The following is a 24,082-nucleotide window of genomic DNA, read 5'->3' as shown; positions in this document are numbered from 1 at the left end:
CCTTTCCTTCCCCTCCCCTTTAATAAAATAATTAATTAAATTTTTAAATATTAATTACCTTATTTCCCTTCCCTTTTTTTTCTTAAAAGATTATTATATTTCTTTAATTTACCTTTAATAACATTTATTTTAATAATTTAACGTATATAATTTAATAAAGGTATAATTAAAAATATAATTTTATATATAATAATAATTTAATATAAAGAATATAATTTAACCCGCCGGTTTTAAAAAATGTCTTTAAACCTTTTAAATTACCACTAAGTAGTTCATATATAATATTAGCAGTCCTATAAAACGTTAAATAAGAAAAAGGAAATTAACTTACTAAAAACTTCGTTTTTTCTTTTTAAATAACTTTATTATTTATATAAATAAATAGTTAATAAATATAAGTACTTATATTTATTAATGATTAATAAAGTAATATTTATTATAATGTTTTTTTAATATAAATTTTTAACGAAATATATTTATTAATTATTATTAATTACTTTAAAAAAACTTAGAACAATAAAAATAATTATATAAAAAATTTATATAATATATTTAAAAATAAGTTCTATTTTTTTTTAATATTTACTATATAATTAAAATATAATAAATTTAATTTTATATAATATTTTTTACTATATTTATAAAAAAAGCAACTATTTATTTTCTTTATAATATATTTTAATTTTAATACTTTACGAATATATATTTAATTATAAAGCAATATTTTAATATTAAATAAAATAAGGTTTAATATTATGATAATTAAATTTTTATTACTTTCTTTAATATTAAAGTAAAAAAGTAAAGTAAAAAAAAGATTAATATAAAGGTATTTTAAATTTTATTTAATAAACTTTTATTATGTTAAAAAATATTAAGCCCGAACTTTAAAAGAAAGTAGTAACTTGTTGTAGTAATATATTAAGTTTATTAAGCTATACCTTAATTGCAATATACTTTTTTAAGTCATTAATATAGTTTAAAAATTTAATAAATAAGCTTTATATCTTTATTAGGACTTATAAAATAATAAAAAAAGCAAAATAATTTATAATAAATAAAAGCAGTAATAATAATAATAATAATTATATTTCTTATATTAATTAAAAATATTATTATAATAATAAAAATAATAAATATAATATAAAATAATTTGTTAAAATTTAGAAATGTTAATATTAAATATATAAAAAGGATACATATTAATTTATTAAATATTTAAAAAATAACTGAAAAAAGGTTAAAGAAAAATGGAAGGTTAAATAAGGTTTTTTAAAGAAAAATTATATAACATTTTTAATAAATTATAAAAAACTTAAGGATTTGGACTTGGAATTTAAATACGAAAAAGGTAAAATAATTATTATTTATTTATTTAATTAAGTCTTTTATTATTATATTACCGCTTTTTTTTAATTAAATAATATTAAATTGGATATTAGTTTTATTTTAAATTAATATATAAAGAATATTTTTAAGGGATTATATTAAATATAAAAGTTATTTATATATTTATAATTAAAAAAGGCTAATATTTAATTTTTATTAAAAATATTTAAATAAATAACTTAAAATAAATAATATTTATATTAATAAAATTAATATTTAATTTAATAATAAATTGTTAATAAAATTATTAAAAAAATTATAACAAATCCATTTTTTAGTAAAATAGATTTTTATATTATAAAATTAGATATTTTTTTTATTTAAAAATATAAATTAATTAAGGATATCTTTTAATAATATTATTAATTAATTAATATTTAAAGATAATGTAATAATTAATATCGAAAAAAAGTAAGGCCATTTATGGTTTTAACTTAAAAACGTTACTTATTTTATTAAAATAAAATTATAATGTTTATATATGTGCTTTAATTATTTATTAATTAATAAATTATATAACCTTTTAAATAAAGCTAATTATAATATTAATATAAATAATTTTAAAAAAATTAATAAATTTTATTATTATTATTAAATTAAAAGCAAAATCCTTTAGGAATTTAAATTTATTTTAAAGGATTTAAATATAAAATTTAACTATAAAATAATTATTAATATTATATATTTAAATAAGAAATTTATTTTATACATAATTAATACAGTTATAAGTTTTTAAGTAATATAATTTATAAAAAATAATTTTATTAAAAAAGTATTAAATTAATATTTATTTTAATCTACCTAATATTATCTCTTATAATGTGGGAATAAACTTCAATAACCCTAAGTTCTAAAATAAAGCATAAATAGTAAAAGTTATTTATTATTAAGTAATAATAAAGGCTCATTAATTTATTAAAAAGATAAAGGGATATTATAATTATATTTATAAAGTATATAAAATTATTACCAATAGATTTAAGGGCTTTAATTTAAAGATATTACGTTTTTAAATGGTTATTAAAGTAATTAATAATATTATTAATTTAAATAATTTTATATTGATTTTTTTAATTTTTAATACTTACTTAAAAATTAATATGGATTTATTATTTATTATTATATAAATTTAAAAAATATAAGTAATTTAAAAGGTAATAACGAAAATTATAAAAATTAAATTATAAAACTTTATTTATAATACCTTAAATACCTGTAATAACTTTAACATTAAAGTAACTCTCTTTATGTTTTTCCTTATTAATAACAAAATATTTATTTATAAAGAAAAAGATAGTTAAAAAGGATTTTATAAAATTATTACAGTTACTAATAAGGACATTATTGTTATTTTAAATGCACCGGGCGGAACATCTACTTTTTAAAGCTTACACGTTAAACTTTATATTTAATTTATAAAGAACTTAATTTTATTAGAAAAAATAGAAATTAAATTACTTAAATTTATATTTAATTTATATAATTATTAAATTATTTTGGAAAAGGATTTTATGTACATTAATAACTTATTACAAATTATTACTTTATATGTTAATATTAAAAAATAGGATAACTTTAATTTAGTACTTTAATTTTAAGCGGATAAAAAAAAATTACATTAGGAAAACTGTATAAGGCATTAAATATAAAAAAATTAAACGCGTTATTCGAAAAAGGTATTTTGCAACTTAAAATATATAATATAATAATATATTAAGGAATAATAATATTTAAGTTATAAATAATTTGTGAGATTAGCGGTAAAAATACTTCCGTACTTTATAAAAAGTTACATTTAATAATTTAAAAATATAACGATTTTAATAAAAAGTTTATTATAATATATATACTTACTATTTAAAAAACTAATTAATAATTAATATTAGTTTTAATTTTTATACTTTACCGCTAAAAAATGAAAATTATAATAAAAAATATTATTATAATTTATATTTAATTTAAAACGTTTATATAAAAAATAATTTTCGTACGCTTATTAATTAAATTAAAAAATAAATATTTTAAGGGAACATTATTATATATTATTAAATATTTATTTTTTTAAAATTTATTTATATTATTATTAACGAAAATTATATATAAAATTATTAATATTTAATTTTTATTTATTAATAACGAATTTAAATTTATTTAAATTATTAACTTTTAAACGGATAATATTTTAAATATAAATATAATAGAATTTTTTACTACTAAAAATAAGATATTTATTAAGGTTAAAATTAAAATACATTTTTAAAGGATATTAAATAACAAAAGTAAAGATTTTAACGGCTTATATATTATTATTTACAATAAAAAGTATGGAATTATTATTACTTAAAAAAGTTAAGTTAAAAAATTAACATTATTAAATATGAAATTTCCGGATATAATTAAACGGTTTATAAAATAAAAGGTTTAAAAAGCGCGAAACTGCTTTCAATTATTTAATAGTAATTTAATATTTAAAATCCAGTTTTAAAGAAATTAAGGCCTTTAATGTTAAAATTAAGTAGTAAATAAATAATTAAATATGCAAATTTAATTATATTAATTTAAATTTTTAAGGTTTATGGTTATATATATTTATTAACAGATTATTCACAAATAATAAGGATTTTAATTTTTAAATTAACTTCAAATTATTAAAAATATTATTTATTAATTATTTATTAAATATAAATACATTATTTATAATATATTTATTAATAAAATTTATAGAATGGTTTAAAGTGCAGTACGTATTTGATAAAAAAATAAAGAATATTAAATAAAAATAACTTATTAATAGGTTTTTTTATTTAAATATAATAAATATTTTTTAATTATAATTTTATTAATAAAAAATAATTTTAAGTATAATAATTATTTTATTTAATTTTAATAAATAATTATTAATATATTATTTAAAATTGGAAAATCCATAAAAGAAAATATTATTTAATATATATTATTTAATAATACTTTTTTATATAATAAGGAAAACAATTAAATAATTAGTAATAATTTAAATTATAAATATAATTAAACATTATATAAAATTAAAATAGGTATAATTTAAATTTAAAATATAAATAGTTTAATATAAAAGTAATTTAAAATGTAATAACATATAAGGTAATAATTTAATATAATTTCTTTTTTTAAAAAGCAAAATAATTAAAAGTTTTAAAAGTTTTAAAAAAATATAATTAACTTATTTATAAAAAATTATTAAAGTATATAAAATTATATTTATAAAATAAAATACTCTTTTTTAAACTTATATTTTGATAAAAAAATACAATTTAAAAACCAATATAATAATAAATAAAATTTAATGAAGAAAATAAATAAATATATTATAAAATAATTTTAAATGTTTTAAATAATAATAAAAAATTTTATAATAAAAAGAAAAGAAACATTAAAAGCTTTTTTATAATAATCATTATATAATATTATAATATATAAAATATAAAAAAAAACTTTAAGCGAAATTATATTATATAAATAGGTAAAAATATAAAAATAAAAATATATATAAAACGTTTTTATAATTAAAGTTTTTTTAAAAAAATAAAAAAAATATAAGACCTTAGTCTTTTTTTAAATATATATAAAATATTTTAATTTAAAAATATTTTTTAAAAATTTACTTTAAGTGTAATACTTTCTTATTATTAATATAAAGCATTATATTATATTATAATAAAATATTTTAAATATAATAAAAGTATTTGGTTTATAAAACGATTATAAAAAAGTAATAGAAAAAAGAAGAATAAAATTATTATTTATGTATAATATTATATTAAATTTAATAAAAAAATGAATATAAATTATAATTAAAAAAAAGGAAAAAAAACTATTATTAAATAGAAATAAATTTAAATATGTATAAAATTATTATTATTATTATTTTTATTATTATTATTATTTTTATTATTATTATTATTATTATTATTATTTTTATTATTATTATTATTTTTATTATTATTATTATTTTTATTTTTATTATTTTTATTAATAAAATAAAAGTTAAAAAAAATTTGATAATAAACTAAAATTATATTATTAAAAATATTATCTTAATAATATTTATTTTTATTAATAAATTACATAATTATTTTTAATATTTCTTTGCATTTTTTCTTAAATAAAAAAATTATATGTTTATAAAAACTTTAAATATATTAAAGGTACAACTATAAATAATTAATTTAAATATTCTATAATAAAATATATTGATAATTTTAAAAAATATATAAATAATTTCAAAAGATTATTATTATAATTATATATAATAAATAAAAATAAAAATATAATAATTAAAAATATTAAATATTATATTAAATTAATATATAAATTTAACATTAATAAAACCATTAATTAAATTATTAATTAAATATTAAATAATAATAATATTACTAACATTAAAAATTAACTTAATATAACTAAACTTTACTTAACTTTTTTTCGAATTAACTTTAATAAAAACGAACATAAAATCCTAACAATTTATTAATATTTTAAAAAAAATATATTTATATAATTTTAACTTATCTTAAACAATCATTTAAATATAACCTAAAAAAATAGAAAAATTTAAATACATTTTTAACAAATACAAAAACTTTAAAAATAAAATACAATTAATATTTAACAATTTACTTAAAAAATGCTTATAAGGCCATTTAAAACCTTAAATAAACCAAAAAAGCCTCAGAATATACCATTAAATTCAAACGCTTAACAACAATAGCTCAACTTCCGGAAAACGCCCAGTTCAACTACTTTTATAAAAGATTAATAATATAAGTAAAAAACAAGATCTTAAAAGAAAAAAGGCCCAAACACATTAAAAAATATATTAAACGAGCCATTATCTATAACAAAAAATCATATAAAAAGTTCTAAAAGAAAAGAATTAAAAAAACCACTTACACTTATACCAAAAAAGAACCTAAAAAAACAAGCCTTAATACCGTTAAAATAAAAAAACCTAAAAAAAATATAACCAAAGTTAAATATTATAACTATAATAAAATAGACCATATATTTAAAAACTACAAAGCATGTTAAAAATAACTTAAGGTATTAAAAAAATAATTTAAACTTAAGGTTATAAAAACAATATTATTAAAAACATTTAATATCCAATTTGCTTAAAATATCGAAAATTATATTATTTTAAAGCACTACTACTAATAACTTAACCTAATTAAATATAATTATTAGGATTATCCATAATACTTTAATAATAATAAAAAAAATAAAGGCTTAAGTTTATAAGTTAATAACATTTATTATTTATAAATATAAAAAAGATATTAATAAAAAATGCTTATAAAATATTTTAAACTGTATTAAAAATTAATATAACTATTAACCTAATAAATAAATTCCAAAAAAAATTATTAAAAACGTTTTATATAAAAAATTTTAAATACTATTAATATAAACATATTATAAAAAGGATTTAGAAAAAAGATAATCCCTTAAAAGTTAAATTCATTAAATTTTAAAATTAATAAAAAAATAAAATATAATAATATCCTAAATTATTAATAAATAGTTTTTTTTATAAATTTAATAATATATAATTATAAATAATAAATAATAAAAGATATAATTTTTAGTTATTTAATTTTAATTAAAGATTTTTTAAAAAAAGTAATATTATTTATATATAATAAAGGATTATTAAACAAAAAAAAGGATTAAAAGTTTTATATATTCTTAATAAATACTTGAACAACCCTAATTCCCCCAGTTTTAAGCCTAATTTAATTATAAAAACTAAAAATATAATAATTTTTAACCATTAAAGGTACATGCAAATAAAAAGTTACAAATATAAGGTCAAAATCTATAAGGGTTATTATTAATAATTACTTCCGAAAAAAAGGAAAAAATGTATTAACAATTAAAGCTAACTTAAGGACTGCTAACGCAGATATCCGCGGAATAGTGTACTTTTTACGGGAAGTTACTAAAAAATGGTTATTAGATAAAAAAAGATAAATTCCTATTTTTAAAACTAGAAAACCTAATTTAAAACCTAAAATACATACATATAACCTTTAACAAAATCTAAAATATAAATAATATAATAAAATATCTTAGATTTTTTGTTTTAATAATTATTATTATATATATAATCTAATTAAAAAAATATATAAGCTTTTAACTTAAATTAGTAAAAGGATATTTATTAATGTATAAATATAAAAATATTAATAAAATTAAAATCGAATTTAAACCTACTCCTTTAGGAAATATTTGGATAAATAATATGATTATTAGTATTATATTCCCTATTAATAATAAATTTAAAGAATATATTTATTAAGGAAAAATATAAGAAAATTGTAATTAATATTAATATTAAATATATATAATTTATAAATTTATTATCTTAAAAAATATATATAAAAAAATATAACAATATAAAGGTACTTAATAAAATATTATTAAAATTTATTAAAAAATAATAAAGTTAATTTAAGGATAAAAGTTTAATAAAGAAAAATACCTTAAAGAATTTTAATATAAGTTAAATAATTAATAATTATTTATACATTATAATTAAATAAAATAATTAAAGATTTTAAGCATTTATTGATTGTAAATATTTAATAAATAATTAATTAAATATAATAAAAAGTAAATTAAATAAGAAATTATAAATCTCCTAATCCAGATTTAATAAAAAGAATAATTAATTTCTTTTAATATTATTAACACTTAATACGATATAATTGTAAGGAAATTTTAATTAAAAGCTAGTAACCCGAAAATAAACTGGCAAAAGAATATAATTAAGTAATTATCTTTAGAATTAAGTACAAAAGGTTATAAATCTAAGCATTAGAAAAAGGCCGACTTAAATAAATTTAGTACAATAGTAAACAGGCACGTATTTACGGCATTCGAAAAAGCTTATAAGATAATACCTTTATATATATTATAATTTACAAAATTAATTAAATAAATAAAATAATAAGAAATAATAAAAAGAAAGATTAAAGTAATATATAATAAATTTATTAACATATTTAAAAAATATTAAAAGAAATATTTAAAATTATTTACTAGAAAACTAAATATAAATATAAAAATCCTAAATTATAAACCTTACAATTATAAAATAGAATTAAAAAAAATAATTACTTAAATTAAATAAGGTATATTTATTAAATATAAACAAATAAAAGGTATTAATTAAAATTATTAAATAAAAACTTAAGAAAAAATATATATAAAAATCAGATTTATTAATAAAAAGTTTAATCTTTTTAATACTTAAGAAAAATAAAAATAAAATATTAAGATTTAATGAAAATAAAAATATAATATATTAAAATATATATAATTATTAACATTTTAATTTTATTATTAAATAAAATAATTACCTCTTATTTAATATTAATAACTTAATAAAAATAATAAGGAACGTAAAATGGTTTATAATATTAGATTTTAAAAAAAAGTTTTTTATTTAATTTAGATAATTAAAAGAAATAAATGGAAAATAGTAATATAAACCCCTTTCGATTATTATAAATGTTTGATTATATTATTCAAATTTACAAATACGTTAATAACTTTTTAGGGAATAATTGAAATTATATTACGGAAATTTTTAAGAAAAATAGTTTTTATTTATTTAAATAATATTTTAATTTTCTTTAAAACTTTTAATTAATATGAAAAATATATGAATAAAGTGTTAAAAGCTTTAGATAAGGTTAACTTATTAATAAATTTAAAGAAAAGTAAATTTTATATATAAAAAATTAATTATTTAAAATATAAAATTTAAAAATAATAATAATATAAAATTAGCTAATACTAAATAATAATATTATTATATAATAATTTCACGGTTTTACCAATTATAGTAAACGGTTAATTAAGGATTTTAGTAAAATTATAAATTTTATTATAACTATTATATAAAAAAAGGAAAAAGCTTTTTAATAGATTTAAAAAACGGACCAAGCTTTTAAGGAAATATAAAAAGCTATTATAAGCGATTTAATAATAAGATTATTTAAGGTTACCTAATTTAAATAAATTTATATAAACGGATTTAACGTAATTATAAGCGTAATCTTAAAATAATTTAAAGATAATAAAATATGGCACTTAATGGTATATTTATTTAAAACCTTTAAAAAAGTTTAAATAAAATATTAAATTTATAATAAAAAATTATTTATTATTATAATAATATTTAAAAAATAAAGATATTAGTTTAATAGAATTAAGGAATTTATTATAATCTTCTTCAACCATAATAATTATTAAACGTTAATAATTACTTGAAAATTGAGATTTACAGTTTAAAAATAAGTAAAATATTTTAATAACTTTAATTTTAAAATAATTTATGTTATAAAAAAAGTAAATATATAAATAAATATATTTAATAAACTTAACGGGGTTAATATAAAAAATATAATAAAGGAAAAAGTAGTATTTGTATTAAATAAATAAAGAATATTTATCTTTTTAATATTATATTTTATAGAAAAAGATAATATATAAATAACGCGTATTAAGGTAGTAAATTAAAATTAGAAAAGGTATAGTTATTTATTTAAGGAAAGTATATATATTTAAAGCCTTATAATACGAATTTGTTAAAAAATACCATAAGCACTTGCTACATAAATATTAAGTAATTTTTTAAATTATATAATAAATTATATAAAATTATAACTTCTTTAATTTATTAAAAGTAGTTAAAAAAGTAATAAACGATTATAATATATATAATAAGATAAAGGTAATTAAATATAAATCATATAAGCTTACGTAACTTACGGAAATTCCAAATAAAGCTTAAAAAACCATAGCATAAAATTTTATTATTAAATTACTATTATTAAAAAAACTTATAATTAATATATTATATAATAATATATAAGTAATAATTAATAAGTTAATTAAATACGGATATTTTATATTATATAAAAAATTTAATATAATAAAAAACCTAATATATGCCTTTTTTAAATATATAATTAATAAATATAAATTATTAAAATGTATTATTTTAAATAGGGATAAGTTATTTATATTAAAATTTTGGATTAATTTAACGAAAAGAATAAATATTAAATAAAAGTTATTTATAATATATTACTTACAATTAAATAAATAAATAAAACGATTAAATTAAATGTTAAAATAGTATTTTCGCATATACGTTAATAAAATATAAAATAATTAAATAAAGTTATTATTATAAGTAAAAATTATATATAATAATTTTATAAATAAAAGTATAAAAATATCCTTATTTAAAATAAATATTAAATATAATTTTACAATTATAGAATTAATTAATATAAAAGAAATATTTATACTTAAGGTAAAAACCATAGCGGAATAAGTTATTATTATATAAAAGTACTTAGCAAATAAACTTAAGTTCTTATAAAAAAGAATTGTTACGAACCAACAGCACGGGAACCATACCTTGTGAGGAAACGGGGTTCTTGAAACGTACGATCTCGCGGTTATACCTCGGACAACCTAATGGAGGGTAGTGATCTTGTTGATCTCGTCAAGATCAACCAGATCACCAAGATCACCAAGATCACGATAACCTCAGAGAACGAAGGATAGGGGAGGTCCACGAAGTATTTAAGACCATCATGTATCTAGACACTCATTCACATTTCCTTAGCTATCAATCTAAGTCTTATATCTAACCCATATAAGGGGAAGGACTCCAAGCCTTCCTGACGAACACTTTCAACGTTTCATTGACACTTGACCCGTATCGCTACTGTTTACCTAAAATCAAGACCTCTGTTACTACACTCTAACGGACCTGAGTGTAGGTTCGTCACAAGAATAAAGAAATATAATAATTAATATAAAATTAAAGGATTAATCTTTAAGAAGGAAGATAAAGTTTATTTATTATGATAAAATATTAAAAGTAAAAGATTAAGTAAAAAATTAAATTACAAAAAATTTAGACCTTTTAAAATCGAAAAAATTATTTTAAAAACTAATTACAAATTATTATTACCACTAAAAACGAAATTACACCCAGTTTTTTACATTTCTTTATTAAAATTAGCCCTAAAAGATATATTAATATAAATTATTTTAAACGTTAAAACCAATTAAAAATATAAAGTTAAAAAGAATATTAGATTTTAAGTTATTTAGAAATTAAATTAAATACTTAATAAAATAAAAGGACTATTTATTAAAAGAAAATATATAAGAATTAATTAAGTACTTTAAAAACGCTTAAAAGCTTATTAAAAACTTTTATTAAAAAAACCTTAACCGTTTACAAAAAAGGAAAAGTTTAAATTCGAATTAAACTATCTTAAAAAAGGCGACTTTAATGTAATTGCTAAAAAGCATTACTAAGTTAAACGGGCTTAGAATGTCCTCACTTTAACCCTTTTTATATTCTAAATAATTTAAATTTTTTTATATTACAAGATATAAAAAGCCTTATCCTTAATTATATCTTTTTAATATTTTAAATAATATAAAAAACTTAAATACTTATTAATTTTTTCCTAAAAAATAATATTTTTTTTTAATATTTTCGAAATTTCTTATTTAACTTAACTAATTTATCTTCCGCCTTATTACGTTCCTCCTTTAAATAAAGAAATTCAAAAATAAAATAATTAATAAAATTTATCTTTATTACGTTATAACTAGTACAATTTATTTATTAAATATAATAATTATAAAATAAAAAACTAACCACGAAAAAAATATAATATCTCCCTAAAATAATTACAATTTGAATAAAGTATTTTAAAAAAACCAAAAGTCTTAATATAAATAGTACAAACTTTAAAAATTTAATATTAATTTAAATAACGAACTTTAATAAATAATTTGGAAATACATTCTAATATTATTAAATTAAATTAGTTCAATAAAATAAGAAGATAAAACAAAGGAACTTATTAAATTAAAAATCTTTAAAGATAAAGAATATAGGAAAAAAAAGATAATATTACGAATTAATATTTATTAAAAACATATCAACGGAAGCAAGGTCTTTAAAATAACAGATAAACGTTAATAATAATTATAATCTCGTACAATTTAATTAATTTAATTAAATTAACCATATTACAATACCTTTAAAAAAATAAAGGGGATAATTAAAATTATAAAAGTTAATATATATTTAATCATTCATTTACATTTTCTTAACTATTAATTTAAATTTTATATTTAACTTATATAAAAAAAAACTTTAAACCTTTTTAACAAATACTTATAACATTTTATTAATACTTAATCCGTATCGCTACTATTTACCTAAAATTAAAACCCTAGTTACTACATTCTAACAGACTTAAGTGTAAGTTCGTCACAGTTTTATAAAATGTTTTAAATTTTATTTATAGAAAAATATATATATATAAATTTTAAAATAATTAAATTATATTTTTTAAATAATAATAAAATAATTTTAAAATTTAATATAATTAAAGTTAATTATATATTATTATTAAACTTTTAATTATTTAATTTATTTTAAATATTTTAAATATTTTAAATAAAATTATAAAAATTATATATTTTTTAAATGTTATAAAATTAAAAATAAACGATTATAAAAAAAAACTTTTTATTATTAAAAATGGAAAAGTTTCACGGCTTTAAAAAAAAGTAATAATATTAAAAATAGTTTTTAAATAAATCTTATTAAATGTTTTAACGTTATAATATTTACGGGAATATAAATTATAATTTAAAAATATATTAAATTAAAATAATTTTAATTAAAAAAATATAAAATTATAAATTATTAACTCGTGTAAATTATTAACTTATAATTTACGTTAATATATTAATTAATTAAAAATATTTTTAAATAATTATTTTTATTTAAAAAAATTAAATTTATTTATTTTTTATATTTTTATTAATTATTACAAATTAATAACCTAATAAAGTTATATTAAATATAGAAGCGAGGTGTTAATTAACAATAATTTAAATGAATTTTAATTAATTAAATCTTATAAATCTTATGGATTTTAAGGATTTTATTAAAATTTATAAGATTTTAAAAATTAATAAAATTAATAAAATTTAAAAACGAAATAATATATGAATAAAAAACGTACGACTATATTTAAACTATTATATATTTAATTATTTATTTACATTTTTTTAAATATTAATTTAAATTTTATATTTAATTTATATAAACGGAAAATTTTTAAGGTTTTTTAATAAATATTTTAACATTTTATTAATATTTAACTTATATTATTATTATTTACTTAAAAATTAAAACCCTAGTTATTACATTTTAACGAATTTAAATATAAGTTTATTACATTAATAAATAATAAATAATAATATTTATTAATAAATTTTAATTAAATATAATATATTATAAAATTTAAAATATTTATTTTATTTTATTAATAGTTAAATATATTAAATAAAAATAAAAATAAATAAATTTTATTTATTATAAATTAATAATAATAACTTTTTAAAAACTTAAAATAATTAATAAAACTTTCACAAAGTTATAAAAAAATTTAAATTAATTAAATTTAAAATATTTTTAAAAGCCCAACGTGGGACTCGAACCCACAACCTTTGAGTATCATTTTAGAAGCTCAATGCTCTACCATTGAGCCAGCTGGGCTTTTTTTCAGCGAAGTTGCTACAATTATGCCTAATAGCTATGCCTTTATCTGTTGCAACAAGTGTATATTCCGAAGTTGCTTTCCCCTAATCTAACAAGCAAGCAATTTGGACAATTCCTTTCGAAGTATTTTAAGTTCGATGGAACTATTGTTTTGAATTGCCTTTCAATTGTTAAAAGCATGACCTTCGAATATGTGGAAATATTTGTAGCCATAAAAGAAAGGTCGTAGTTCCAGACTGAATCCATGGGGATGTTGATTAAGTGTATTTTCTGTTCATGAAGTTATGAGTAGTAGGTGTTGAATCTATGAGGGTAAGGAGCTGTTGGTATGCTTAGCTTGATGTGGATTATAACCCGGGATCAGTACTCGCCGTATGTTTATCTTTTCCATACTAGACCCCGTATTTCGCGGCAGCAAGGCTTAATGCCTCCCATTGCACAGAAATCCGGGTCGTGCATTATGGTGTAGCACTGAGTAAGCGGCTATAGAACCTCGTATTGGAGTATGCTGTGGTGAGTTAACCGTGTTGACGACCTGTGAGCTTTCCACCTAGTGGTTTACCTTACCTATCTTGCTACCTCTACGAATCAAGACACCACCATTTCCATACGCCTGCCCAGACCCGTGACCTATAGTAGGTTAGGTAGGCAAATAGCCGGTTACACTCTGGGTCGTCTCACTAGAACCCTGCAATTACGAAAATTTTGCCCATCTACCGCCCATCCTGCATTCGAGTTTTCACAGAGTGCCTTAATATCACACGCGTACCATGCAGATTCTATCGGCTGGGAAGCAACTGAATTAGATACCTAATATAGATCGGGGTAGGGAAATATCTAGTCAATTATTTCCCGTAACAATAAAGACCCTGACAAGTATTATAGGGACGATGAATGGAAACCTCACTCAGCTATCAATATAGTTTTACTTTGATTTAACACTAATTCCACCGGCATATTTTATCGTCGCTGAGGCATTTCTTCATGAATTACTTGCCATGAATGGTATCGGAAAGGACTGTGGGTAGAAAGTCGTCAAGCCTGGACTGGACAACTTTCCACATACCTGACAATTCCGTTTCGGGCTGGTTTCCAGGACGTGAGGGAACGAAAGTGGCCGTCAAGAAATGCACTCAGACACTTCTCCTCATCAGCTCCAATATCCCAGTGGAAATTTCCCTTGTGGATGGCTTGGGCGGTTCAAGTTTCAAGTGTGCTCATTCCGAAATATCTTTAGATGTAGGTTGTCTATGTGAAAGCGTTTATTGTGTAACCTATATGTGATGTGAGACTGCGAAAATAATCATAATGTTAGGCTGGTGCTGTATAGAAAATCAGAAATGTGTTGTCTCCGAGGGTTGATAAAGGTCCTTGAACACACATCTGTCCTGTCTTGCTCAGCAAATATGGCGCTGTGATCAACGCTCCGGTGAAATCTTTTCGGCTGCAGAGAGGGGTGGGGAGTGGGTTCTGTAAACATGACCGGCATCGTGACCTTCGCGCCGGCGGCGGCATGAGGCCCAATCTAATTGTAGTCGTGTGAGTTAATGGCTACGATATACGTGCATTGGATGGAAATGTGCAGTATTGAGGAAGAACTAGTCCCAGCTTATATTTGTCGGACCAATCCCTTGATTGCACGCGCAGATGGAGAACTGTAGACCGGTTTCCTATTCAATCTACCTTATATATTAGGTAGTCATTCTAAAGCTATACGTGGCTCATGGAACATATGTTACTAGGCAGAGAGCATCGAGGCCTAGAGACGGGCTGTGATTTCGTGAAGGCCGGTATCTGTACATACCGCTCATCGAGATGTGATGCTTCCTTTACATTCAACACTGGAAGGAGCACAACGAACGATACTGGTTCCATAGACCCCTATGTTGATATGTACAAGTTTATATTGCTTCGTGATTGATTATCGTAGCATTATATGACAGAAGATGGGTTTACTATATACGAAATTATGCAGTCACTGGGTGAAGAACTTCTTAAATTGAACCCTGTGAGCTAGCCAGCTGATGCTACTGTGTCGTAAGGTGGTGAATGGGCAGAAAGTATCTCAACATCCACTAGTTGGTTAACGATCTTGGTTATAGGTTGCAAATAACGCCATATCTGAAGGGTAGTGAGGTGCGGCTGGTTCGCTCAGCATTTATGGCGATAACCATACCAGTTCTACCACTTAGGATTGTTTTGTGCCTGGTCGATTATACAGCAGCCTTTATTAACAGGGGCAGACTCCAAGCTGTAAGCTGGACAACATAGATAATGCGTATTGCTTATACCCTTCCTATGCCCCTAGACTTAAGATAGGTAGACGTAACTTAGAGTATCAATACCATACCCAGTTGGCTCTTCGCGCTCAGTATTCACGACGGTCACATCGTGGGAGTAATCATGAGGCGTTGGTCATGTAATATATATGGCGACGATGTAATCATTTTCTGTCTACGGACTCCGGCACAGGTTCGTTTAAACAGCAGCGCTAGCTAGATATTTACCCATGGTGACCTTGAACTAGATTATCTACTCGTTATATTGCACTTCCCAACATATTAACTACTTTTATTTTGATCGAATAATATGCCAAGTCGATTTTACATTCTCCGACGAAAGCCATGACATTAGGATGTCCAACAACAGATCTACTTATTCGTGAGGTTATTGAAGCGTTCGCTTGGATTATTATAAGCTTTGTCCGTGATGATACTGCAAGAGACAAATGACTTTGAGGTCTGCCTCCTAGGATTTGGTGGGATTTAGACAAGGTTGGAACGAATTCCTAATGTAAGTAACATGAACTGCTCCGACACTTAGTACGAGTGATTTAGCTACCTATATGCACTTACTGGTAGGCAGATTTAGGTCAAACATGTCTCTTTTATGTACATCAAAACCCTGGGCTATTCGGGCTACCTTTTGAGGGTACGTCTTGTCCTATTGTTGGGAGGAGTACGCAGCGCATATTATGAGAGTTTTCCAGAGCACCAGTTGATGTTACTGGCTGTGCTTCTAGTAAAATCCCTTTCGTTTGATATTAAAAAGACAAATTTTCTTCTAATCCTTGTCTAAGCGTACAGCGGGACTGCTCTGTACAAACCTCAGGTCTACTTTGTGACCAAGTAGCTCGCGGATATTTGAGATTCCATATTTGATCATTGTAGGTCGTTCTAAGGAGAGACCCCACCCGTACACGCGTGTATCAGGGCTGCAATAAGAGTCAGAGTTATCCCATAAATAAAAATAGAAACTGAGGATGACAATGGGAAAAAAAACATCGGGGTATAATACGCACGGGAATCCCATGGCCTCTAGCATTTCAGGGCGGAACATTCCGCTGTTTCCTATTTCGATAAGCTTGCCGAGACCCTTGTCTGTTGTAATATGTTAGGATCTAGACCAAAGTGACTGGAATAGGCTGTAGTTTGCGGGATACGTACGGTAGGAGAAAATTTCCATGCTAGGCTCGGTATCTATATTGATGTTAGCAAAGCATGCCAATCAATACGAGCAATCCGCCAGAAACCTCAACATAATATCCAGGGGTTTATGTGAAATATCAGCGATTACGTAGATTGGAGTGAGTACGCACATGGGTTGTAGGCGGGTTTATATTTGAGATCGGTGAGACCCATCTTGCCGAAGAAGATGTCCATAAACTAAATAAAGTGAGAAGAAGGCTCGCTACGTTATCTTGATTAATAAATAGCTGGGGTTAGATGCTCACCTCCATGAGGCCACCCAGAGTTAAGTTCGCGTCAGCGATGACGCCCTCAACTTGATGGAACTCTGCCAGATGTGTTGCATCAACGCTCTCGTTTCGGAAAACTCTGTCGATAGAGAAGTAGCGTGCCGGTGGTGGGCGGCCGTCGGGGCCCTTTCTGGCTGCTAGTTTATAAAGCATATTTGCACTGATGGCTGTTGTGTGAGTACGTAGTACCAATCGTAGCGACTCGTCCCCTGACCAAGGGTATCGGTAGCCGATTGAACCGTATTTTCCGTCCTGCATCGCGGATTAGCAATCTACAAGCTATTCAGAGGAGCACACCAAATGATGATAGGAAATACGTACTTGATGGACCGCCTTCACGTTCTCCCAGTAAGCATTGTAGTCTTTCTTGTCATCGGGCGATGTTTCCCGAGGCCTATCTGCTGCGGCGGGATCGGAAATATAAAACTATTCCATATAAATGTTAGGAGCTGATTAAGGCTAAGACGAGAAATCGAAGCAGTATGCCCTGGGGTATCCCTTGAGATATAACGGTGGAAGACGAGGTGCTAACATACGGTGTCTTGCAAGTCACGCGCTGGGTGTTGCTGTGGTACGTAAAGGGCGTCAAAGTTCCAGAAGCCAGACTCGACAAACCTGGAGAGAAATCCCACGTTAGCTCGTGCTAATTGTGGTCGTCAGGAGCGCGTACTTATCGGTAGGCATCTCCTCGAATCCCATCTCGAAGAAAATCTGCCTGAACTCGGCACGAACTTTGTTGAGCGGATGAAAGGCGCCCGAGTGCTGATCTGCTCCTGCAGCCTTGAAGTTATACGGCTTGAATGTGGCCGTCTTCCATGAGCCCGTGGCTATCATGTCGGCGGTTAAGTCTGTTGCCTCTTCGGGGATCTTCAGGGCAAACTTGGCACTTTTGTGGATTTTGAAGCTGATGATCTTTTGCATCTTGATAAGTTTTCGCTTTTTCAAGTCGGCAAGTAGTTTAGCGTCGGGGTATGTCCGTGTTTCCTTGATGGTCAACATTTGCTCTTTAGTAACATCTTTTATGGAGTCTTGGGCAGCTTTGAATTTGCCATCTATAAATTTGCCTATTGATTAGCAGTGGTCGCATTGGCGTGGCAGGATAGTACTTTCAAACATACCCTTTGTCTTGGATATCCATTTCTCTTTGAACGCCTTGCCCTGACCAATCTTAACAACATTCTTGTCGCCGATGGCCTTCTCCAAATCCTGCACTGTTAAGCCGTCGATGGCAGAGCGTAGGGCCTCGAATACGCGGGCCTCGTGGCTACCATTGGCAGCAATCTGCTCACCTTCCGGTTCCAATATAGCTTCCTCTCGTTCTATTGTGTCATAGGTGACCATATCACGAGAGGCTAACCGATCTAGGGCAGCTTTAACCTCAACGAAGCTCGCGTCTGGAAAGGCCTCGGACGAGAGAAGCGGCGAGGCTTTGTTGAGGGACTGAAGAATGCGCGAGGCAAGATCCCCCGACGGGGGACTTGTTGTTGAAGATGCCATGCTTAAAAAAAAATGGAATTAGTACCTAGGTACAAATTTTTTTGAGGGGGATTTAAGGCGCTGTACCTTGATGGAAAGAAATCTGAGATTTTGAGGAACCTCCCCCCCTATGCTATACTATGTATGAAGCTTGTGTGAGCCTGAGTCACATCTGATTGCTGCAAATTGAATTGTTTCGCGACTTAGGAACACACCCCTCCCCCTCCCCTCCCCCCACCAAAGAGTCAAAGACAGTGCAGTGCCCCTCCAACCGGTACGTACAGTACATAGTAATAGTACCGGTAAGTTATGTACTAAGTACTTACAAGTTACAGGGTATGTATCGACATGCAGGTACCTATTGTACCTCAACCTTATTTACCGCCTGCCTAACATGGATGAAAAGAATGAAGTTATCTTATCGATAGAGGGGTCCCTGTCAGAAACCTTGTTGAGCAGTAAGGAAGATGAACATTTTTTTTTATTATCATTTTACTTTTCATCACTTGCTTAGATTCTGCCTTCAGCAGAGTCGAACACACCGCAACAGCCCACCAAATAATTATATCAGTATTCACATTCCTATCAGCAGCCTTCTTCTAATCATATTATCCAAGCCCTTTACTCATAAGAAGTAGCCTTGCCTACATTGGCACTGGCATCGTACTCTTACGCTTCCCAAACTTTACAACTAAGTTGGCAAGATGAAGTACGTGCTAGTCAGCGGTGGTGTCATCAGCGGCATTGGCAAAGGTATATTGGTCCTTTCACTTATGTTTTTGTTGATTCTCATGCGCCTCTCTGTGTTGAAACTGGTTGCAAAATAATTATAACAATGGCTAAGTAAATAAAAATCATCTTCGGCTGCTAATTTTGCATCTTTAATAGGAATAATAGGTATATCAGCAAGAAAAAAAACTCAAAAACTCACGAATATTTCTGAACATACTAATTTCCCAAAGCTTCCTCCTCCGGACTTCTGCTCAAGACAACGGGTCTTAAGGTTACGGTATGAGCATACGACGTCTATGACACTTAAATATCACATGCTGACTATCGCATGACAGGCCATCAAAATTGACCCGTATTTGAACGTAGATGCTGGCACACTAGGTCCACTCGAGTAGGTGAGATACCTAAAGTAATATATATATTGTAACACTAACAGTAATTGTTGGTTCAAGGCATGGAGAGTGTTTCGTTTTGAAGGTAAATATCTCGCTCTTTGCATACTGCCATTACCACTATGCTGATAGAAACCAGGATGGGGGTGAATCCGATCTCGATCTCGGAAATTATGAGCGTTACTTAAATCTCAACCTCACTAACGAGAACAACATTACAACGGGCAAGATCTATAAGTTCGTCACTCTAACCTTGCCGGTTTTATTTTTGGCATACGTATCACTGACCATCTTCCCCGAAAAGGGCCGTAATCGAACGAGAGCGGAAGGGCGACTACATAGGGCGCACAGTTCAGGTTGTGCCTCACATCACAGATGCTATCCAGGACTGGATCCAACGAGTTGCGAGGATACCAGTTGATGATAGTAGTGAAGAGCCCGATGTCTGTATTAGTACGTATGCATGATCCCCGGCGAATTTTCAAGCGCTAATCGATGCCGACTTCTAGTTGAATTAGTACGTCCTTATTCTAAATTCATTATTCCTAACTACAAACTCGGCTTTGGTACGTATGAATCTAACCGGCGTCTGATAGGGAGGTACCGTTGGCGATATTGAGAGCATGCCCTTTGTGGAAGCCTTAACTCAGTTCAGATATAAGGTTGGCAAAGGAAATATGGTCAACATACACGTCTCTTATGTACCGATTATTCACGGAGAAGAGAAAACGAAGCCTACGCAGCACGCCATCAAACAGATGCGAAGTGCCGGTTTAATACCAGACCTAGTTAGTACCGTAATAGAGTATTTTATGAGGTTGTCAGCTAAGAGTATCTGCAGATTGCTTGCCGCTGCGAGCGCCCCCTTGACGAAGCTACGACTCAAAAGATTGCCCGAAGCTGCCAGGTTGAATTTCAGCAAGTCGTTACCGTTCGGGATATCGAGACTATCTACCAAGTACCGTTACTCCTCGAAGAGCAGGGCTTACTACATCGTCTACGCGAAGCCTTGATGTTGGACCAACTGTCGATTCCGCCAACCCTGGTCCACAAAGGCGAAAGCCTATGGCAGCTGTGGAAGAAGACTGTCGTGACAAAGCCGTACCTAGAGCCGGTAATAATTGCCCTAGTCGGTAAATATATCGCACTTCCTGATAGTAAGTACCGCCAAATTTTCGTAACTTGGTATCGTAAACTATAGGTGTTGTTTGCCTCGAGATGAATATTACCACCCGAAAAAGATTGGAATAGCGAAAATTAATATCTACATCTAGGTTATCTCTCTGTTATTAAGGCTCTAGAGCATTCAGCAATGCGATGCAACCGCAAGCTCAACTTATGCTGGATTGATGCAGAGCACCTTGAAGAGGCTACCCTGAAAAGCGATCCCACCACATATCACAAAGCTTGGTCACAACTGACTGTCGCTTCTGGTTGTAAGTAATTGAACTCTTCCATCCAGATCTCGGGTACGTCTAGCGTGCTATTAGCTAATTCCATACAGGCATCTGCCCGGGAGGATTCGGCGGTAGAGGCGTGGCAGGAATGGTCAAGGCTGCAAAATGGGCACGCGAATGCAAGATCCCTTACCTGGGAGTCTGCCTCGGAATGCAAGTCGCCGTTATAGAAGCCGCCCAGAATTTATGCGGCTACAAGGATGCTACATCGGAAGAATTTGATGCCAACGCCGAGCATCGCGTTGTCATTTTCATGCCAGAAGGGTCAAAAGAAATCATGGGTGGCACAATGCGACTCGGTACGAAAGCAACGCATTTCCAGGCCGGGAGCGAATGGAGTAAGCTTCGGGCCTTGTATGGCGATGCCACTATTATGGAAGAGCGACACCGACATCGTTACGAAGTCAACCCTGACTACATTGAGGAACTAGAGAAAGCCGGGCTCAATTTTGTGGGCAAGGATGAATCAGGAAAACGTATGGAAGTGGTCGAATTGAAGGATCATCCATTTTTCGTCGGAGTCCAGGCTCATCCGGAGTTTACATCTCGCGTGCTTGCTCCATCGCCTACGTACCTCGGTTTCATGGCTGCCAGCACAGGTTGCCTCGACCAGGTTATCCAGGAGATACGCGAACAGAAGAAACAAACCAACGGTGTGGTCAACGGCGCAGAGGAGAATGCCCATTTTTAAGCGTTATACGACGTGAGATATCGATTTTCTCTGTAGTCTATAGTATAGGCTAGAAACCATCTGAGGCAAGTCCTATCAGACTTATTTTTATTCAAGGGGGAGGAAAAAAAAAAAAGGTGCGAGTTAGGTACTTGCTCTACGGAGCCAGGGTCGATATGTTTCGGAACTAAGGGGATTCCTGTATGATCTGTGTTCGATTACATATAGTTACTATCATAACTTTGCGCTGTAGGTTAGTTAGCACTGCGATGTTCTGGTTACATGGACATGGGTTGGCACATATATATCGCAAAAGTGCACAGACAAAAAATATGAAACTTATTTACACATACCTTACATTAAGTAGGTATTACATACCTATACAAATACATACAAATGTATCTATTAATAACTGAGTGTTGGGCCTTGGCATTCTGGCATTATACCTAATAAAAGTACTTACCTAACCTAACCTAACTTAAGAGGTATGGGTGTCAGGGTACATGCACTAAGTTCCCCCACTAACATCTATGTATATTATATTGTACAGTTAAGTCGAGCTCACTCGTATTCGAACGTCCTGAACCTACCTAGGTACCTTAATAACTTCTACACCTCTCGAGAAGCAATTGGCCCTCAGAGCTTATAATTCACGATGGCTAGCGGTAACGGAGAAACAAGTACGCCCATACTACCCCTCTACTGATTTTCTTCTTTCAGCTACTCGTACCGGACGAGATTGACTAATTCCTCCCTCTCTTAACCAACAGTCAACCTCGACACCCTGAGCGCCCAGCAGCTCAGCCAAGTAAAGAAGCAGCTAGACGAGGAACTCGAACATCTCACGTCGTCCTTCACCCAGCTTCACGCCGCTCAGTCCAAGTTTCGCGAATGTCTCCGCTGCGTCCAGGATAAGAATAAGTCGCCCGCTCTACGGGGTACGTCTACCATAGCTGTTGTCTGGCTTGGCCTTGTCTATATGTGAGAATACGAACTCGATATCTAAGGCAATGCAGAAAACAATTCGATCCTCGTACCCCTTACGAACTCCCTCTACGTCCGTGGGACTCTCTCGGATGCGTCCCACGTCGTCGTCGACATCGGTACCGGATTTTACGTCGAGAAGGTGAGGACTACGCGTAGTATAGACACAGGGGGTGTGAAGATATTGACTTGAGCCTACAGGATATCAAATCGGCGGCGAACTTTTACGAGAATAAGGTTGGAGAACTAGGAGCAAGTATCAAAGATCTGGAGGCAATCGTGCAAGGCAAAACGAACAACGTGCGCGTTGTCGAAGAAGGTATTATTAACCCTAGTTATACGTTTCAATTCTGGAGTTTCTCTCCATTCAAGTTCCTAGCTGATGCGACGTGCGAAACTATTAGTTTTGAGGCAAAAGATGGTTGGCGGAGCGCAGCAAGCAGCACCGTCGTAATTGGCTAAGAGCTGTGAGACTATCCATCATGGACCCTAGCTCTTATACATCACATTCCCAGCGTCAAACTATCAACGAGTATGGATGGCTTTGATACATCCTTCCTATCG

The 24,082-nt window shown here is 26.5% G+C and overlaps 3 protein-coding genes and 1 non-coding gene across 4 annotated transcripts; 2 read left to right on the top strand and 2 right to left on the bottom strand.

Annotated features, from left to right (window-relative positions):
* Positions 1 to 13,968: 13,968 nt before the first annotated feature.
* Positions 13,969 to 14,047, bottom strand: F4812DRAFT_t88. Its single transcript has one exon. It is a non-coding gene; the product is annotated as a tRNA-Arg (tRNA).
* A 2,440-nt stretch (positions 14,048 to 16,487) lies between these two features.
* Positions 16,488 to 19,479, bottom strand: F4812DRAFT_429317 (tRNA synthetases class II core domain (F)-domain-containing protein). The gene is made up of 11 exons (XM_047934262.1): positions 19,371 to 19,479; positions 18,926 to 19,305; positions 18,478 to 18,859; positions 18,344 to 18,422; positions 18,129 to 18,233; positions 17,784 to 18,059; positions 17,649 to 17,715; positions 17,497 to 17,529; positions 17,352 to 17,430; positions 16,906 to 17,264; positions 16,488 to 16,857 (listed from the first exon to the last, which is right to left on the bottom strand). The coding sequence occupies exons 2-10, from the start codon at positions 19,302 to 19,304 to the stop codon at positions 17,114 to 17,116; spliced, it is 1,551 nt and encodes a 516-aa protein (XP_047789699.1). The 5' UTR covers position 19,305; positions 19,371 to 19,479; the 3' UTR covers positions 16,488 to 16,857; positions 16,906 to 17,113.
* Positions 19,480 to 19,987: 508 nt separating this feature from the next.
* Positions 19,988 to 22,555, top strand: F4812DRAFT_459487 (CTP synthase; the record flags this gene model as incomplete). The annotated part of the gene is made up of 11 exons (XM_047937556.1): positions 19,988 to 20,036; positions 20,246 to 20,292; positions 20,351 to 20,406; positions 20,468 to 20,492; positions 20,547 to 20,644; positions 20,712 to 20,860; positions 20,917 to 20,924; positions 21,004 to 21,195; positions 21,249 to 21,564; positions 21,682 to 21,843; positions 21,912 to 22,555. The coding sequence occupies 11 exons, from the start codon at positions 19,988 to 19,990 to the stop codon at positions 22,553 to 22,555; spliced, it is 1,746 nt and encodes a 581-aa protein (XP_047789698.1).
* Positions 22,556 to 23,070: 515 nt separating this feature from the next.
* Positions 23,071 to 24,043, top strand: F4812DRAFT_394760 (Prefoldin alpha subunit). Its single transcript, XM_047932151.1, has 5 exons — positions 23,071 to 23,214; positions 23,305 to 23,472; positions 23,551 to 23,660; positions 23,720 to 23,837; positions 23,923 to 24,043. The coding sequence occupies exons 1-5, from the start codon at positions 23,190 to 23,192 to the stop codon at positions 23,970 to 23,972; spliced, it is 471 nt and encodes a 156-aa protein (XP_047789697.1). The 5' UTR covers positions 23,071 to 23,189; the 3' UTR covers positions 23,973 to 24,043.
* The last annotated feature ends 39 nt before the right edge of the window (positions 24,044 to 24,082 follow it).

The sequence above is a fragment of the Daldinia caldariorum genome, assembly GCF_022478825.1.
Source record: "Daldinia caldariorum strain CBS 122874 unplaced genomic scaffold F4812scaffold_9, whole genome shotgun sequence".
Taxonomy (NCBI): Eukaryota; Fungi; Ascomycota; class Sordariomycetes; order Xylariales; family Hypoxylaceae; genus Daldinia; species Daldinia caldariorum.
This window is presented reverse-complemented; position numbering and strand designations above follow the sequence as displayed.

Bases quoted from the DNA above. Each gene is read 5' to 3' on its own strand.
- F4812DRAFT_394760 (XM_047932151.1), top strand. From the start codon at position 23,190: ATGGCTAGCGGTAACGGAGAAACAA. The intron at 23,473-23,550 runs GTACGTCTACCA...AAGGCAATGCAG, and splicing joins TAAGTCGCCCGCTCTACGGG to AAAACAATTCGATCCTCGTA. The intron at 23,661-23,719 runs GTGAGGACTACG...TTGAGCCTACAG, and splicing joins CCGGATTTTACGTCGAGAAG to GATATCAAATCGGCGGCGAA.
- F4812DRAFT_429317 (XM_047934262.1), bottom strand. From the start codon at position 19,304: ATGGCATCTTCAACAACAAGTCCCCCGTCGGGGGATCTTGCCTCGCGC. The intron at 17,530-17,648 runs GTGCGTACTCAC...ACATCAATATAG, and splicing joins TAAACCCGCCTACAACCCAT to ATACCGAGCCTAGCATGGAA. The intron at 17,265-17,351 runs GTGCGTATTATA...CTCTTATTGCAG, and splicing joins CTAGAGGCCATGGGATTCCC to CCCTGATACACGCGTGTACG.